At 43.0% G+C, this 19,818-nt stretch overlaps 1 protein-coding gene across 1 annotated transcript in view; it reads right to left on the reverse strand.

Moving 5' to 3' along the window:
- Positions 1–651: 651 nt before the first annotated feature.
- PDCD1 (programmed cell death 1) overlaps positions 652–19,818 on the reverse strand; it is a 30,572-nt gene continuing 11,405 nt past the window's right edge. Inside the window, exons 3-6 of the mRNA XM_030216674.1 lie at positions 17,390–17,740; positions 11,196–11,351; positions 9,588–9,622; positions 652–1,508 (exon numbers count right to left, since the gene is read on the reverse strand). Of these exons, the coding sequence (XP_030072534.1) occupies positions 1,326–1,508; positions 9,588–9,622; positions 11,196–11,351; positions 17,390–17,740 (725 nt within the window). The 3' untranslated portion in view covers positions 652–1,325. The remainder of the gene's footprint in view (positions 1,509–9,587; positions 9,623–11,195; positions 11,352–17,389; positions 17,741–19,818) is intronic.

Raw genomic sequence — 19,818 nt, forward strand, 5'->3', positions numbered from 1 at the left:
GACCGGCGCTGGACAAGGCTTCAGCTACCCCAGGGGCCCAGAGGAAATTTGAGGGGGCCCAGGCCCCGTGGCCCCACATAGCTACGCCACTGCTGTGAGCACCTGGATTAAATATCCAGATTTTGGCAGACCTGGAAACTATGATAGGGCCGTTCAGTATTCAGCGCTGGTTCCCACTTACCTGGACGTTAGTTTATGTGATCTTTTCACTCCAGGTATGTGTGTGGTACCCATACGCATTATGCCAAGGACCACTGACCATTTTAGTACCCGCCCTCTGAACAGACTCCATCCTGTTATATCTTTTTGCAGGTGCTTCTCCCGAACTGTACACAGTAGTCTAAATGTAGTCTCAACAGAGACATGTACAGGCACTGTCACCTCCTTTTTCCTGTAGGCCATTCCTCTCCCTATCATCCACAACTGAATATCTTTTGGTTTAAGAAAAAAAAAACTAATACCAGATGGCCAAACAATATCCCCCAGAATTGCAGGAAATCATAGAGGTGATGGGGAGCCTTTGGCATTCCCTACTACCTCAAAGACCTAACCCCCGACCATACCCCATCAAGAAATCAGTAAGAGTCTAGTGAGAGGTAGGCCGGCTGGCTGACCATTTTTTGGAATGGTGGGGGCATTAAAAAAAACTTTGCACCTCCACCTGCGAGACGTGACATTCCCAGTGCTCACTTCTCTAAGGGCCTTTTGGGACGTGGTTGCCCTACAAGCTTCATTAGCACCAAGATCATGAATAAACGGGGGCCTGTTCTGGCCACTGGAATTAGCAAGAGTTTTGGGGGTCCTCTGAGGTTATAAATGCAAATAATAGATTTTGTGCCCAAATCAGAATGTATTTATTACTGGCCTAACTCTGAGGTGCTCTGGGTGAGCCCCTTCCTCCTCATCTGTATAAGAATGGGGGGGGGGGGTGAAACCCCAAAACACCAGCTCTGCAGCCAGGGTCATCTAGGAAGCGAGGGCACCTCAACACAAAATTCAGAGCGTACATGAATGAGCTCTGAGAGAAAAGTCCATCTTCTTAAATTAAATCCACTAACCTTCCTCGGACAAAGAGAGAAAGCAAATCATTTTGGAACCCCCCAGTACAGTGTGTTCACTGCACCCCGACAGGGGCTTCCTTACCAGTGTAGTTTGGAACTATTAGTGAAGCAGATCGGCATGTTTCGCCGATAGTCACGGCAAGATGTACAACTATTTCAGTTCCCCTTGCCTCTTAGACACCCAGGTAGGGCAGACTATGGAGAAGACTAAAACGGGATTTTTGTGCAATACAACGCAAGAAGAAAGGCCAACGGGACAGTCTGTTACACAGGTTTCTGTCTTCTCTTCTTCTTGTTGGCAGGCTCAGGTTCTGGGAAGATGATGGTCGCATACTCCACATTATCAGGTGAAGGGACTTGCGGGGGCATTTTAGTGCTTCCGTCTGTCTGAAATTCCAGCACGCCATAGTCCACAGTGTACACGGGAAGGGCCTGAGGTTCCTTGTCCTGAAAACAGAAGGAAAAAAAACAGAATCTGAGTTCAGTCACTGTAAAATATTACAGATTTGTGAAGCAGATCATCAGTCTAAGTGATCGGTTATATGACAGTAACGTTTATTAGAATTTAATGTTAGTATCCAGAGTCCAAGCTGGACTGAAAAATCCAGCAGATAGAAGGAAAAATATTTTTATGACAACTCTTTAGGTTTCAACCATACACCTGCAGTTTTTCAGAGGCAGATAATGCAGAATCCAAGTCAGAAAGAGATCTGCAGCTTATCTGCTGTCTGTTACTCACGTTACGTACAGTTACTGCAATTGGTTAACCAGTAACATTCACAGTTCCAAACTCTGGCACCAAATCCATCATATTTTATTATTTTATTATTTGTAGCATTTGTATCCCATGTTTTCCCACCTATTTGCTGGCTGAATGTGGCTTACAATTGTTCCGTGATGGTGATCACCAAATTCCGGAAAGAGAGAAATACATAGTTAAAATATGGAGGTGACATGGAGTGGAATTAGGTAGTTAAATAAATAAAGTTTTTTTTTTTTAATTTCTGTTTGCTACTAAGTTTTTAGATACAGCACAACCACTGTCTACAATCGAGCTGTTCTTCTCATTCTGGAGACATAAGTACATAAGTGTTGCCATTCTGGGACAGACCGAAGGTCCATCAAGCCCAGCATCCTGTTTCCACCAGCGGCCAATCCAGGTCGCAAGTACCTGGCAAGAAACAATTTTCAAACAGTCCCACATTGGGGCTGTACCCACAGTTTTGCACCAATTTTCAAACTGAAAGTGTGCTCAGGCTTTTGCATTGCAACATTCTGGGGTACATTGAATGCGCAGTCAGGTTCAGCCGTTTTCTGCTGCACATGCAGACTTTTGCTGGAAAGGACACGCAAAGACTTGAAAATGAAAGCTGCCCGTGCCCAGTTTCGATGTGGGTAAAAGTGTGCCACTTGGTCCACACAGTTTATACTTTTATCAGCATTGAGAGCAGTTTTCAGACAGACAAAGTAGGGAAAACAATCAACTCCCGCAATAATGGCTTCAAGGCGTTCCCTATCTGACGTGTACCTATGCTTTCACCTGCATTTAGCAGAGGTGTTCCCAGGGGCAAGGGATGCTATGGCCTGCATTATTTTGCAGTTTAAAAATTGTACGTATTCAGGTCCAGCACTGGACACACTGGAGACCCAGGCAGAAACTAAGATGTAAGGTCCAGCCAGGGCCAAGCACCACAACACTGTATCTTGATATTAATCAGCTTCACTAAGGATGCCCCTTAAAGGGCTGGGGCCCGGGCAACTCCCACCTCAAACTAATCCAGAATATACTGTTAGCTAGGGTGGAAAAGTATCCACAGAAAAAGAAGAAGTGCAAATCTGGGTGGATACTTTTTCTCCAAGCAATTCATTTAAAAGGGCAGTATGTATATATGGGTTAAAGTATCTTTAGACTTTGCAAATACCACATCGTTTTGAGAAAATTAAAGAGTCATAGGATAGGAGGCAATGCTCTGATGTGGATTAGGAATTGGTTATTGGACAGAAAACAGAGGGTAGGGTTAAATGGTCATTTCTCTGAATGGAGGAGGGTGAACAGTGGAGTGCCGCAGGGATCACTATTGGGACTGGTGCTATTTAACATAAATGATATGGAAATCGGAATGAGTGAGGTGATTAAATTTGCAGATGACAGAAAACTGTTCAAGGTTGTTAAAACACGTGAGGACTGTGAAATATTCCAGGAAGACCTTAGGAAACTGGAAGACTGAGCATCCAAATGGCAGATGAAATTTAATGTGGACAAATGCAAGGTGATGCACATTGGAAAGAATAATCTGAATCATAGTTTACCTGATGCTGGGGTCAGCACTCAAGAAAAAGATCCAGGTGTCGTTGTAGATAACATGCTGAAACGTTCTGCACAGTGTACAGCGGTAGCCAAAAAAGCAAACAGGATGCTAGGAATTATTAAGAAAGGGATGATGATTAAGACCGAAAATACTACAATGCTTCTGTATCACTCCATGATGCGACCGCACCTTGAGTATTGCATTCAGTTCCGGTTGCCGTATCTCAAAAAAGATATAGTGGAATTAGAAAAGGTTCAAAGAAGAGCGACCAAAATGAAAAAGGGGATGGAACTCCTCTCGTATGAGGAAAGGCTAAAGAGGTTAGGGCTCTTCAGCTTGGAAAAGAGATGGATGAGGGGAGATATGATTGAGGTCTACAACATCCTGAGTGGTGTAGAACGAGTAGAAATAAATCGATTTTTACTCATTCCAAAAGTACCAAGACTAGGGGACACTCAAAGAAGTTACATGGAAACACTTTTAAAACAAATAGGAAGAAATATTTTTTCACTCAACGAATAGTTAAGCTCTGGAGCTCTTTGCCGGAGGATGTGGTAACAGCGGTTAGCATACCTGGGTTTAAAAAAGGTTTGGACACGTTCCTAGAGGAGAAGTTCATAGTCTGCTATTGAGAGAAGCATGGGGAAGAAACTGCTTGTCCTGGGATTGGTAGTAAGGAATGTTGCTACTCTTTGAGATTCTGCATGAAATCTTGTTACTCTTTAGGATTCCAGAATCTTGCTATTCTTTGGGGGTTCTACATGGAATGTTGCTACTCTTTGAGATTCTGCATGGAATCTTGTTACTCTTTAGGATTCCAGAGTCTTGCTATTCTTTGGGGTTCTACATGGAATGTTGCTACTCTTTGAGATTCTGCATGGAATCTTGTTACTCTTTAGGATTCCAGAATCTTGCTATTCTTTGGGGGTTCTACATGGAATGTTGCTACTCTTTGAGATTCTGCATGGAATCTTGTTACTCTTTAGGATTCCAGAATCTTGCTATTCTTTGGGGGTTCTACATGGAATGTTGCTACTCTTTGAGATTCTGCATGGAATCTTGTCACTCTTTAGGATTCCAGAATCTTGCTATTCTTTGGGGGTTCTACATGGAATGTTGCTACTCTTTGAGATTCTGCATGGAATCTTGTTACTCTTTAGGATTCCAGAGTCTTGCTATTCTTTGGGGTTCTACATGGAATGTTGCTACTCTTTGAGATTCTGCATGGAATCTTGTCACTCTTTAGGATTCCAGAATCTTGCTATTCTTTGGGGGTTCTACATGGAATGTTGCTACTCTTTGAGATTCTGCATGGAATCTTGTCACTCTTTAGGATTCCAGAATCTTGCTATTCTTTGGGGGTTCTACATGGAATGATGCTACTCTTTGAGATTCTGCATGGAATCTTGTTACTCTTTAGGATTCCAGAGTCTTGCTATTCTTTGGGGTTCTACATGGAATGTTGCTACTCTTTGAGATTCTGCATGGAATCTTGTCACTCTTTAGGATTCCAGAATCTTGCTATTCTTTGGGGGTTCTACATGGAATGTTGCTACTCTTTGAGATTCTGCATGGAATCTTGTTACTCTTTAGGATTCCAGAGTCTTGCTATTCTTTGGGGTTCTACATGGAATGTTGCTACTCTTTGAGATTCTGCATGGAATCTTGTTACTCTTTAGGATTCCAGAATCTTGCTATTCTTTGGGGTTCTACATGGAATGTTGCTACTCTTTGAGATTCTGCATAGAATCTTGTTACTCTTTAGGATTCCAGAATCTTGCTATTCTTTGGGGGTTCTACATGGAATGATGCTACTCTTTGAGATTCTGCATGGAATCTTGTCACTCTTTAGGATTCCAGAATCTTGCTATTCTTTGGGGGTTCTACATGGAATGATGCTACTCTTTGAGATTCTGCATGGAATCTTGTTACTCTTTAGGATTCCAGAGTCTTGCTATTCTTTGGGGTTCTACATGGAATGTTGCTACTCTTTGAGATTCTGCATGGAATCTTGTTACTCTTTAGGATTCCAGAATCTTGCTATTCTTTGGGGGTTCTACATGGAATGTTGCTACTCTTTGAGATTCTGCATGGAATCTTGTCACTCTTTAGGATTCCAGAATCTTGCTATTCTTTGGGGGTTCTACATGGAATGATGCTACTCTTTGAGATTCTGCATGGAATCTTGTTACTCTTTAGGATTCCAGAGTCTTGCTATTCTTTGGGGTTCTACATGGAATGTTGCTACTCTTTGAGATTCTGCATGGAATCTTGTCACTCTTTAGGATTCCAGAATCTTGCTATTCTTTGGGGGTTCTACATGGAATGATGCTACTCTTTGAGATTCTGCATGGAATCTTGTTACTCTTTAGGATTCCAGAATCTTGCTATTCTTTGGGGGTTCTACATGGAATGTTGCTACTCTTTGAGATTCTGCATGGAATCTTGTCACTCTTTAGGATTCCAGAATCTTGCTATTCTTTGGGGGTTCTACATGGAATGATGCTACTCTTTGAGATTCTGCATGGAATCTTGTTACTCTTTAGGATTCCAGAGTCTTGCTATTCTTTGGGGTTCTACATGGAATGTTGCTACTCTTTGAGATTCTGCATGGAATCTTGTCACTCTTTAGGATTCCAGAATCTTGCTATTCTTTGGGGGTTCTACATGGAATGATGCTACTCTTTGAGATTCTGCATGGAATCTTGTTACTCTTTAGGATTCCAGAGTCTTGCTATTCTTTGGGGTTCTACATGGAATGTTGCTACTCTTTGAGATTCTGCATGGAATCTTGTTACTCTTTAGGATTCCAGAGTCTTGCTATTCTATGGGGTTCTACATGGAATGTTGCCACGATTTGGGTTTCTGTCAGGTACTTGTGACCCTGGATTGGCCACTATTGGAAACAGGATACTGGGCTATATGGACCATTGGTCTGACTCAGTATGGCTACTCTTACATTCTTATGTTCCCCTCTATGTATGTATAAATAAATATATATACATAAAGAGAGAGAGAGAGATAAATAGATATACTTGTTGAGTCACTTTGAACCTGCAGGTATTCAAAGAACATACAGCCTCATCAAACAAGCACTGGGCTGAGATCAAGGGAAGTCAGTGTTCAAGTCCTGCTTCTGTCACCGATGCTACCCATAGTGTTGGGCAAAGCTCACCCTCCATTACCTCTGGTACAACCCTAAATTTGCACAACTTTTGCAGGCATTTACCTACCTACTCTATATGCATTGTAATTCGTATTGCACTCAATTTGAAAAAGTGAGTAATCAAACTAAAATTGAAATCCAAATCTGCAACTGTCTAATTTCTGGGTTCCCTGACTAAACAGAGACTAAACTATTGCAGGAAATACTGATGTACATAAAACGGGGGGGGGGGGGGGGGGGGGAGCTTCCCACAGAAATGAATCACAAAGGTATGAAAAACAGAAAAGGAAAGAAGTCACACAAACCCCGATCGATTACAACATTAAAATGTAACTAAATCTGACAAGCTAGAACAACAAAGACAAAACAGTATAAAGACAAGACCTATGTCGTGAGTGGGAAATGGCTGGAATTACTGTGAAGAGAAAAAGATGACTCAACACATCGTGACATCCTTCCTTGGACCATCCCAAAGATCAAATCATACAGAAGCCTCTAAAATGATGTTGGTCCCCTCTTCAGATGTGCGCATGAAAGCTCCTGGCTAACCCTTTATTTGGTTTCATAGAAGACATCATGGTCCACAGAGAATCCAGTTTTGTAAAGAATATAGGACAGTTTTGTTGACTGTACAGAGACAAGCTTTCTATCCTGTCAATACTGAATGTTCCATCTGTTCTAAACTTTGTTAACTCACCCTGAGCATCTTTCAGTTCGAAAAGGTTTACAAATACATAAGCATACATGTATCCATACACACACAGTGTTTATTTAAAAAAAATATACAAAGTTTGTTTTCTGCATAACTTGTCAAAACCTGACTAAATTTCAATAAAATTTGGAATATATCATCCTGAATAAATTTGCAGTAAGCCTACAATCACGATTATCGTCATGGTACACACAGATGCCATTTTGCTTTAAGAGTTGCCATGGTTTTCTGTCAGGGGGATCAGATCCTTATTAAAAGTTTGTATCTGGATAAAAGGGCATGGTTCTTACAGACTGGTACAAGAGTTTTCAGAAAAGAGGTGGAAGAGGGTAAGCATAGAATGTGTTTTGAAGAAATTGTGAAAAATGGGCTCAACTGAGATCGCAAGTCAGGAAGCAGCAGGGTCCAATCAGTTCGCATTGAAGAAAACATTGCAACAGTTGAAGAACTGACTCAGCACAAGTCTTTTCCCCATAGTTTTAAAACTTGAACTTTCTGCCACAGTATTAACAGCTAGACTCTAGAAGGCACAGCAGGGCCTAGTTCAGTCCTCATTACCACCCCCCCCCTCCCCAGCTCCCACCCACCTCTAGCTGAACTCTTCATTTATAGTCAATTATTCTAATTAGGACAAGAGGAGAGTTTTCATTAGATTTTTTAATTACATTTAATTAGTTACTGAGAAGCAAACACTAAATAAATTACATATTAAACCATATAATCTTAAGACTCTTTATATTCATCTTATATCCCTAGAACCTTAAGAAGTTTTAATTAAACAACTCTATAATACTAAGATGCAGACAGCAGTCCAACAGCAAGAGGGGTGCTATCCAGTCTTTTGCATTGATTGTCAAATGTATGATTATCTGCCAGTTGGTGAGAGGTTATATGTGTGTGCTCAATGCAAAGAGCTCCTAGCTTTCAAAGAATGAGCCCATTCTCTTGAAGCTAGAGTAGCAGACTTGGAGGAGCTGAGGGAGACAGAGGGGACAGAGTGCTCAAGGCCTTAAGCATTCACTTGGGCTCAATGACCCTAAGCTTACTGTTAGTACTTTTCATTAAAACTATTGTGAATTATACATCTGCCTCTCTGGTGACTTACAGAGTAGAGGAGTAGCCTAATGGCCACCTGAGAAGCAGGGGACCTGGGTTCAATTCCCACTGCAGCTCTTTGTGACGCTGAGCAAGTCACCTAACCCTCCATTGCCCCAAGTACAAAATAAATCCCTGTATATTTATTTATTTGTAGCATTTGTATCCCACATTTTCCCACCAATTTGCAGGCTCAATGTGGCTTACATTTGCCGTAATGGCATATAATATATAAGCCACTTTGATTGTAACCACAGAAAGGCAGTGTATCAAATCCTATCCCCTTTCCCTTTTTGGTTTTGTAGCCGCTTTTTGCCAGCCTCCTGCAGCAACGTGACTCATCACAAGGATGGGAGGAGCAAGATTTGAACTGTGGTATCCCTGATTCTCAATTATATTTACTAGGGCAGGTCCCATTCACAGGGCCATGCAAGGATGTTCCGCGGCATAATTGGCACTGAATAGATCATATCAGTAGGGCCAGATTTTATCCAGGTATCGGCAATATTCAGAACAGGCTTTTTGAAGTTAACCAGATAGTTCTCCAGGTGTCGATACCCAGATGATGGTGCCAGGTATCCCTATACCTGGATTTTCAATGCCACCATCGGGGGAGCAGCTGGCACTAACTGCAAAGTTTAAATATCATAGTAACATAGTAGATGATGGCAGAAAAAGACCTGCATGGCCCATCCAGTCTGCCCAACAAGATAACTCATATGTGCCACATTTTGTGTATACCTTACCTTGATTTGTACCTGTCTTTTTCAGGGCTCAGACCGTATAAGTCTGCCCAGAACTATCCCCGCCTCCCAACCACCAGTCCCGCCTCCCACCACCGGCTCTGGCACAGACCGTATAAGTCTGCCCAGCACTATCCCCGCCTCCCAACCACCAGTCCCGCCTCCCACCACCGGCTCTGGCACAGACCGTATAAGTCTGCCCAGCACTATCCCCGCCTCCCAACCACCAGTCCCGCCTCCCACCACCGGCTCTGGCACAGACTGTATAAGTCTGCCCAGCACTATCCCCGCCTCCCACTACTGGCTCTTGCCACCTAATCTCGGCTAAGCTCCTGAGGATCCATTCCTATCAGGGGGTGTATCTTTAATTCTGAATGTACATTGCAGTTGGTATTGTCAATGTGTTATCTGAAAACAATTCAAAACCTGTGCTTTTCAATAACAAAAATCTTAATTTTCAACAATTCAGCAGGCAAAATTAATTTTTAAAAAAAATCTTACCAAATGTTTGCTGTCACTTTGCGGTTTCTTGCGCTCTGTGAAGGGAATACATACTCGGTTAGAAAGATCAGACTTGGACTCTGGCAGTTACCAGAGACATCATCTCAGTGCTGCGCCAGGAGCTCAAGACAGATACAAAACTGCGCAAGAATCCAGACCTAGAAATGTCAGTGCAAAAGTAATGCACATCTGCTATCTGACAATACTTTAAATAATGCTGCATTATTCTGCTAAGGACAGGTCAGGGGGCTCCGTAATGTAGCCTGCTGTGGTTATCCAACTCTCAAAATCCGGACGTGGATACAAAAATATGAAATAAAACAAACACCATTCGTCCATTATCTCGTGTGCATCCTGCACATGAAGCCCCTTATGATCTTGGAAGAATGAAAGAGAAATTGAACAGTTCCCTGACTGCTCTAGTCAGCTACAATACATAACCTGGTCATCAGTTTCAACGCTGTTCCCCATCTCTGAAGTGTGTGTTGGGCCTGGTGTACAGACGCACATCCCTGGGGAAGCGTGGCCTGCTTAGTTGCACAGCTAAAGGAAATACCTTATCTCCACTCACTGATTGAATGTGTAACCACCATGTAGGCTGTGGGTCCTCTGAATACATTGAGGAGCACTTTATGCTTTTGTGCACTTATTCTTTCATCCGTGGGTTGTGTACTCTAGTCAGCGCTTGGCTGTGGTGAGTCAGAATGTACTAGAACCCTATCTACAATATTTCAGAGCAGAGACAAGGTTGAAAGCGTTCAAGATGGAACTGATTAATGCAATTGGGACCTGAAACTAGGCACGCAAGAGCTGGGTTTGCTAGTGAAGCTCACTTCAGACAGCCCAACGCCTCTGCTATTCCAGTCCTGGGACAGTCTCAAAAAGAAACTCTGAATGGTGCTAAAGCATATCATACTTTTCCAACAATACGTACACCCACCCAAAGCAAAACTAGACTGAGTTTAAGTAGCATCTAAACTCGGCAAATCTTCAAGCGACAGAAGATGTATTTCTTAACAAATTTTTGGTTTATACGATAAATCTCACCTACCTTCTTTGAACGTCACAAGTTAGAAATATGGAACAAGTCAAGTCATAAGTTATTACTATTTTGACACCCCTGGGTGGTCTTTTCCCTTCTGGAATTAAGAATGTATAACTTATCAGACTTTGCTGTTAAATTTCTAATAAGGTACTGAAAGAGTTTTCCTTAGTCCCCTGACCATTAAACTATTGGAGCTGAGCTTTGCTCTTCGACACTAGCTCAGAGGTCACCAAGAAGAGGTCTAAGGGAACCAGAGGAAGGGCGCCGGGAATACTGGGACTGTGACATTAAAGAACAAATCAATATCATTTTCATTCTATGGATGTTTTTTCCTGCTCATCCAAGAGTTTCTCAAAAGGGCTTTTTGGGGAGGAGGAGACACAGAATAAGAATGAGGTGGGGGGGGGTGGGGGAGAGAATTTGGAACCCCTGTTCTTCTCCACCTAAACCTTAAGTCTTTGTAATAATTAATGACAAGGGCCGGTTTCATGATAGGACAAGCTCCTTCCCTTGTCCCTTTTTAATAATGTATTTTTTTTTGCAGAAAGTCCTAGATCCGTTACCTTCAGTCTTGCGAATGAGGAGAAACAAAACGTATCCCAACAGCAGGAGCAGCAGGACTGCAATGCTAGCCGATGTCACGCTAACTGGTACTGTGATGTTACTGGTGTGTGGCGGGACCACTTCCGGAGTGACAGTGGATGGTTCTTCTATTTTTTCTAAGGTACGAGCAGATCGAGATATCAGGATTAGTCATTACAGCCATGACTGGAGTGGGAAATGTCATTTAAGGCTTTATGTTTAAACGGTTTTGTATTATGGAACTTTCATCAAATAAACCATTTCAAGACATGTAACGCATGAGGCTGAACAGAACTCCTCCGAAGATCAGGCACAAAAAAAAAACATCCCTAATGCACTTGTAGCAATATCCATAAACTTTTGATTGTATATTCCCTCCATGCCCTCCGTCCCCTCCCTACCATCCCAACCTCCCCCCCCTTTACTATAAACCACCCCGAAACATATGACAACAACATGTATAACCAATGATAAACATTCTCCAACCTCTTCCATCTGGGATCTCCTCCGGCTATCTGAGAGGCTCGCATATTGATATATCATAATTCTAGTCCATTGATCATATTCCTCTATCATCTCAGCTCTGTTCCTCCCCCCCCCCTTTTCTCTCCCTCCTCCCCTCCAATGATATTCATCGGCTGCCGGGGAATGGGTTATGCTCTATAGATAGTATAACCCCTGTTCAGGCTTCAGGTCTAACTTGGACCGTTGAAAGTCATTTAAGGCTTTATACAACATTGCGTTCTCTGAGGTCAGAGTATTTTCCACACAGATTCCATTATCACACAATTACAATGGGCAGGTAATACTAGAGAACTACATGGGGACAAAGCTTGGCCCTGTCCCTGTCCCAATGTCATTCTGTAGTTTGTACTTAAGAGTTGTGCTTGATGTTTTTGGCAGTACATAGGTGGCATTTTCTATGAATAATCAAAAACATTTTGTAAAGTGGAAGCATATGTGAGCAAAATTAAAGAGGGGCATTTATTTATATGCCCATAGAGGTACCAGCATGTGATCAGGGAAGGGACCACCGAGCTGTGAAGGATGAGCCGGTGAGGCAGGCTTTTGGTGCCCTAAGCCGGTGCCTGACAGGGTTCATGCCTTTAGCCAGCTCTGGAAGTTGGTGCCTCTATCAAGCACATAAATACTTCTGTGTATTGACCTGAACAACGTTACATTGTACTACTTGGTATCAGAGCAGTTAGTCTTATAGGGAAGGATCAACATTGAGGTTAATACTGAAAACCCACTGAGTAGGGTAAAGAGAACCAGGTTAATGTACCTGGATATTCAACCACACTTCTCTGGTTAAAATGCTACTGAATATCCAGCTAAATCCACTTGTTTGCGGCTCAGTATTAGTGCAGATGGAGTTTTCCACATCATTAACCACTAAATATTGTACTTTCTGGTTAAAGTTCCCTCCGGGCTTGATCCACTTCTTATTTTGCAAAAAAACGGGGCCCTTGGCTAAAGTGCATTAAATGTTGGGCTTATCTTACAGGATTTTAACGCACAGCGGGATCAAGAAGAGGTGGTCCCTGAATTCTCACATTTTGTCCGTGCATTAAAGTTGCTGTTAAATAATGCAGATGCATTTAGAGCTTCTGCATTAACTCAGTCAGTGCACAGCAAGTCCAGCGCATGCCCCACCCTCTGCCTCCTAACCAAAAATCCCATTAATGCATGACTTACTGCAGGCTGATGGTGTCTGATCTGCTAAGAACTACAGATTAAGTGGAATAGAAGACTTTTAAATAAATAAGCTAATTCAGCTTGGTAAAAGAAAGCAATTTTACCCATTCTAATTTATCTAAATAAAGAGAAGGAATTTTGAATGACTCCCCCCCTCGCTCCCCCCCCCCCCTGTTTACTAAGCCATGCTAGCAGCTGCCGTGCACTAATGTGCAATACCTCTCCATTCTTGTCTCTCCCTACGCCCCACCTCGGGTACTTCGTTCTGTGGATAAATCTCTCTTATCTGTCCCTTTCTCCTCTACTGCTAATTCCAGACTCCGTTCCTTTTATCTCGCTGCACCTCACGCCTGGAATAGACTTCCCGAGCTTGTGCGTCTAGCCCCGTCTTTGGCCGTTTTCAAATCCAGGCTAAAAGCCCATCTCTTTAACGCTGCTTTTGACTCCTAACCACTACTCACTTGCCCTGTACCCTTTTATCCCCACCTCTTTAATTCCCTCACCTCTTAGTTATTCTGTCTGTTTACCTGTCCTATTTAGATTGTGAGCTCTTTGAGCAGGGACTGTCTTTTCATGTATGCTGTACAGCGCTGCGTATGCCTTGTAGCGCTATAGAAGTGATAAGTAGTAGTAATGTTGACACAGCCCATTTACTTTGAATGGGCTGTGTTGGCATTACTGCATCGGCAGCCACTAGTGTATGGCTTTGTAAACATAGGGGTAAGATTTAACTGCTTGTATTTAATTATTTATGCATTCTTGTAGCCCACTATTATCCACAACCAACTTTTGGTTCAAAGTGGCTTACAGTTTACATTTTGGTGAAGTTACAATAGTGTTGTGCAATGTGAGAGGAAAATCCTCCAAAGGCGGAGAACTCGAACGCCCCACGGGAGACACAAGGTAAAAGAAAAAGTGGGATGTTTGACCACGGAAACCAAAGACTGGAGAGATGAATTCTTAAAAAAAAAACAACGTTTAATAGATAAAAAGACTCGACACAAACATTGTGTTTCGGCCGCTAGGCCTGCATCAGGAGTCTCAATGGGCAGAGAGTATCTGATGTGCGGATGTTGGAGAATATAAGCTGGTCAAATATAAAGTCAATGAAGTCGGTCTTTAAAAAGACCTTTAGGTGAAAAAGACTGGTAACTTAACCCATCGACGAGTAAGTCTTTTTCACCTAAAGGTCTTTTTAAAGACCAACTTCATTGACTTTATATTTGACCAGTTTATATTCTCCAACATCCACGCATCAGATACTCTTATCACCTCTTGCTTAGACTATTGCAACTTGCTTCTCACAGGTCTCCCACTTAGCCATCTCTCCTCTTCAAAATTCTGCTGCACGACTAATATTCCGTCAGTGTTATATTAGCCCTCTCCTCAAGTCACTTCACTGGTTCCCTATGAGTTTCCGCATACAGTTCAAACTCCTCTTATTGACCTATAAGTGCATTCACTAAACAGCTCCTCAATACCTGTCCACTCTCATCTCTACATTCCTCCCCGGCAACTCCGTTCACTGGGTAAATCTCTCTTATCTGCACCCTTCTCCTCCACTGCTAACTCCAGACTCCGTTCCTTTTATCTTGCTGCACCATATGCCTGGAATAGACTTCCTGAGCCACTACGTCAAGCTCCATCTCTGGCCGTCTTCAAATCTAAGCTAAAAGCCCACCTTTTTGATGCTGCTTTTAACTCCTAACCCTTATTCACTTGTTCAGAACCCTTATTTTATCACCCTCCCTTTAATAGTCCCTTATCTCTTGTTTGTCCTGTTTGTCTGTCCTAATTAGATTGTAAGCTCTGTCAAGCAGGGACTGTCTCTTCATGGTCAGTGTACAGCGCTGCGTACATCTAGTAGTGCTATAGAAATGATAAGTAGTAGTAGTAGTCTGTAGGATTCCGGAATCTTTGCTACTGTTTGAGATTCTGCATGGAATCTTGCTACTCTTTGGGATTCCGGAATCATTCTGCTCTTTGTCCTTATCTCTTGTTTGTCCTGTTTGTCTGTCCTAATTAGATTGTAAGCTCTGTCGAGCATGGACTGTCTCTTCATGTTCAAGTGTACAGCGCTGCGTACATCTAGTAGCGCTATAGAAATGATAAGTAGTAGTAGTAGTAGTAAATGCTGACACCCAAATTACATGCAAAACGGACATATTCTATAACAGCACACGTAAATTCTAGGAACATCCATGACCCGCCCATGACTGTGCCGTCTTTTTAGATCCAGGTCTTAGAATTTACTTGCATCACTTTATAGAATGCACTTAGACATGTGTTGCGTGTAAATTCTAACTATATCAAGTTAGTGTCAGTAATTGCTTGTTAAGTTCAATTATCGGTGCTGATTGGCTTGTTCAGCTAATTAAGTTGCGTGGGGAAAATCCAGAATACAACCAGATTTGCATAAGCAACTCAAGTCGAACTATATAGAATCCAGGGGGAAATGTATAAACAGAGTTGAAACCAGGCAGAAAGAATTTTCCTTATACTGGTACGTGTCCGACACAATCAATTGTTTCTAGTTTATATGTTTCAAATGCAAGCAGATTGCCGTGTGCTCTTTTAATTATCTATAGGCATCTATTGTGTTCAATTTTCATTAGATTAATGAGAACATACAAAGCCCTTACTGTACCCGGGGATCACAATCATAGTTTTATTATTAAACAGTAGGATTTCAGCAGATTAGATAGTTATGTAAATTTGAAGAGAAGATCCAAATTAGCTGTAGCTGACAAAAAGCCATTTATGTCTGCATCTCCCAGTCCATGTACCAGCAAGGATTGGGGAGTGATGCAGAGGGAAAGGGAAAGTGACTTGATATACCGTCTTTCCGTGGTTACAATCAAAGTGGTTTACATGTTATATGCAAGTACTTATTTTGCACCTGGAGCAATGGAAGGTTAACTGACTTGCCCAGAGTGATAAGGAGCTGTAGTGGAAATTGAACCTTGGTTCCCCGGTCGCTGCACTAACCATTAGGCTACTCCCTCACTCCCGCAGGCTCTGGAGGGGAGGGCATCTCAGCCATTGCACAGTGGTGACACCTACTGGCCAGACTCAGGATACACATGCTGAGTTGCAGAAATTGCTGTGGGCTACAGATTTAGGCCAAGGACAGTCATTGGGTTGGGCCAAGTGTGCAGAGGGGGGGGGGGGGGGGGGAGGAGAAAGGGTGGACTTGGATTATAAAAATAGGACAGGGGTGCACAATTTCAGTCCTTGAAGGCCAGAAACCAATTGCGTTTTCAGAACTACCCTAATGAATTGGCATAAGATAGATTGACATACATAGGAGGTAATAGGCTTTGCTATTCTATGTCATGCCAAACTTATTAGGAATATTCTGAAACCCTAAATAGTTTGCAGCCCTCAAGGACTGTACATGTGTACTCCTTAAATACAGGAATGCTCCAACACAGTTGCAAATGGAAATTCGTGGCAGTGAAGCTCAACAGAGGGCAGGTGTTAATGGAAATGGAAAACCGAACGAACTGGAGGAAACTGCTGGGCAAGAAAAATGTGTTTTCAATTAACGGTCAGCACTGGCCCCTGTGGCTGACCAGCAGTGCTGTGCACTGCCATGTGTATGGGCCCCCAGTTCAATCCACAAGCTGGCTCTTCCGCACCAAGGAACATGCAAGGGGCGGGGGAGGGAAGAGGCTGGTCATCATTAAGAGCCCAGGATATAGGATTTGGGAAGGAAGCTTGATACAAACTCCAGAATAGGACCAGTGTTAGGAAGGGGGCAAATCCCCACACAGATGCAAATGAAGGTTTATGTTGCTCAAATCCCAATTTTATTTCCCATTGAGCTGAAATGAGGAAGGAGGAACTGTTAAGCCCTCCCCTTAAATAAATAAATACTACTACTACTATTTAACATTTCTAAAGCGCTACTAGGGTTACGCAGCGCTGTACAAGTTAACATAGAAGGACAGTCCCTGCTCAAAGAGCTTACAATCTAATGGACAAATGTACAGTCAGTCAAGTAGGGGCAGTCAAATTGGGGCAGTCTAGATTTCCTGAAAGGTATAAAGGTTAGGTGCCGAAAGCAACATTGAAGAGGTGGGCTTTGAGCAAGGATTTGAAGATGGGTAGGGAGGGGGCTAGGCGTAGGGGCTCAGGAAGTTGATTCCACGCATAGGGTGAGGCGAGGCAGAATAAATAAAACCATCCAGCAGTCATCCAGTCCATCGGGATATATTCTCCAGCGCTTTCACTTCCTCACTGGTGATTTTGTGGAGAGACCCACACGTTGAGTGAACTTCCAAGGGCTGAAAATATCTACTTTGATGGCACGAAGAGTCTCCTAAAGACTCCAAAGGCACACAGGACGCGAGAACTAAAATGCCCTCAGCAATCACAGGGTATGCATCAGAAAGATGTTTCCAGTTCTTCATACAGAAAACCTGATGAAAACCTTACTAAGCTTGTCTACCAGCAAAACCCCTTCAAGACATACCTGTCACTGTGAGATTCAGTAAATTGCTCGTTGAGATGCCTCGTGATGTTACATCTATCAGCATACAACAATAACTGCCACTGTCATTATACCAGAGGTCTCTGATACTCAGTTCTGCAATGCCAGTGGTTCTGTTCCAGCGGATCTCAAACCGTGCATCTGTGACACTGGTATTTTGAGGAGAAAACTGTACAATCATGTCAGACTTGCTGGAGTAGCACGTCTTATACCAGTTCATCCTCAGCTCAGCGTAATTGTACTGTACCATGGAGATGTTGCAGGAGAACCTCACTGTGGCTCCTGGATGTGGCGGTAATTCTGGGAATGATCGTCTTAAAACCAACTTGCCATCTACCAAGACAAAGAGAGACCACAAATGTACAGTTTATTCAGTAGCTGTTACTTCTTTCTGATGCATATCCTGTTACTCGCCAAACAACAAAGGTATTAGGAAGCCAACTATTGCTAACTTATCCAGTAATTTTTAGCTAGACAGGCATAAGAACATAAGAATAGACACTGCTTCAAATAGTGGCCAATCCAGGCCACGTACCCAACAGAAACCCAAATAGTAGCAACATTCCATGCTACCAATCCCAGGGCAAGCGGTGCCCTCAATAGCAGACTATGGACTTTTCCTCCAGGAATGTGTCCAAACCTTTCTTAAACCCAGATACGTTAACCGCTGTTACCACATCTTCTTCTAATAAGTTCTAGAACTTAAATATGTCCTCCTGAATGGTAAACACAATGGCATTTAAAAATGGCACTAGTATTTTATAACTCTAAAGAAAAGGCTACTTACAGGGTAAATTCCAGCCCCTTGCAAGCTGCTTCCAGCCCCGGGCTGACCTAACCCTGGTTATTCGATGCAGGGCATTCTTGGCTCCTGGCACTGAATAAGTTGGTTCCTCACAGGAGGCTCTTGAATAAACTTGACAGGCTGAAGATAGGACCCAAATGGTGAACTGGCTTAGGAACTGGTTGACGGACAGACCCCAGAGGATGGTGGTTAATGGAATTCACTCGGATGACGGAAAGATGAGTAGCGGAGTGCCTCAGGGATCGGTGCTGGGGCCAATTCTGTTCAATATATTTGTGAGCGACATTGCCGAAGGGTTAGAAAGTAAAGTTTGCCTTTTTGCGGATGATACCAAGATTTGTAACAGAGTGGACACCCCGGAGGGAGTGGAAAACATGAAAAATGACCTACGGAAGCTAGAAGAATGGTCTAAGGTTTGGCAATTAAAATTCAATGCGAAGAAATGCAAAGTGATGCACTTAGGGAGTAGAAATCCACGGGAGACGTATATGTTAGGCGGGGAGAGTCTGATAGGTATGGATGGGGAGAGGGATCTTGGGGTGATAGTATCTGAGGATCTGAAGGTGACGAAACAGTGTGACAAGGTGGTGGCCGTAGCTAGAAGGTTGCTAGGCTGTATAGAGAAAGGTGTTACTAGCAGAAGAAAGGAGGTGTTGATGCCCCTGTACAAGTTGTTGGTGAGGCCCCACTTGGAGTATTGTGTTCAGTTTTGGAGGCCATATCTTGCTAAGGATGTAAAAAGAATTGAGACGGTGCAAAGAAAAGCTACAAAAATGGTATGGGATTTGCGTTACAAGACGTATGAGGAGAGACTTGCTGACCTGAACATGTATATCCTGGAAGAAAGGAGAAACAGGGGTGATATGATACAGACATTCAAATATTTGAAAGGTATTAATCCACAAACAAATCTTTTCTGGAGATGGGAAGGCGGTAGAACTAGAGGACATGAAATGAGGTTGAAGGGGGGCAAACTCAAGAAAAATGTCAGGAAGTATTTTTTCACAGAGAGAATGGTGGATACTTGGAATGCCCTCCCGTGGGAGGTGGTGGAGATGAAAACGGTAACGGAATTCAAAAATGCATGGAATAAACATAAAGGAACCCTGTTCAGAAGGAATGGATCCTCAGAAGCTTAGCGGAGATTGGGTGGCAGCATCAGTGGTTGGGAGGCGGGCCAAGTACTGGGAAGACTTCTATGGTCTATGCCCCAAAAATGGCAAGGATAAATCAAGGTCAGGTATACATATAAAGTAGCACATATGAGTTTATCTTGTTGGGCAGACTGGATGGACCATACAGGTCTTTTATCTGTCGTCACCTACTATGTTACTATCCTGCTTATTTTCGAAAGAGAAGGGCACCCATCGTCCAACACAAATCGGGAGATGGGCGGCCTTCTCTCAGTGCCAGCCAAATCGGCATAATGGAAAGCCAATTTTGGCAGCCCTCAACTGCTTTCCATCACGGGAACGGCCAAAGTTCAAGGGGGCGTGTCAGCAGTGTACCGAAGGTGGGACTGGGGCATGGTTAAGATATGGCCGCTCTCGGCCGATAATGGAAAAAAGAAGGCCGGCCCTGACGAGCATTTGGCCGATTTTACTTG

Source organism: Microcaecilia unicolor, chromosome 10 (assembly GCF_901765095.1).
Source record: "Microcaecilia unicolor chromosome 10, aMicUni1.1, whole genome shotgun sequence".
In the NCBI taxonomy this organism is placed as follows: domain Eukaryota; kingdom Metazoa; phylum Chordata; class Amphibia; order Gymnophiona; family Siphonopidae; genus Microcaecilia; species Microcaecilia unicolor.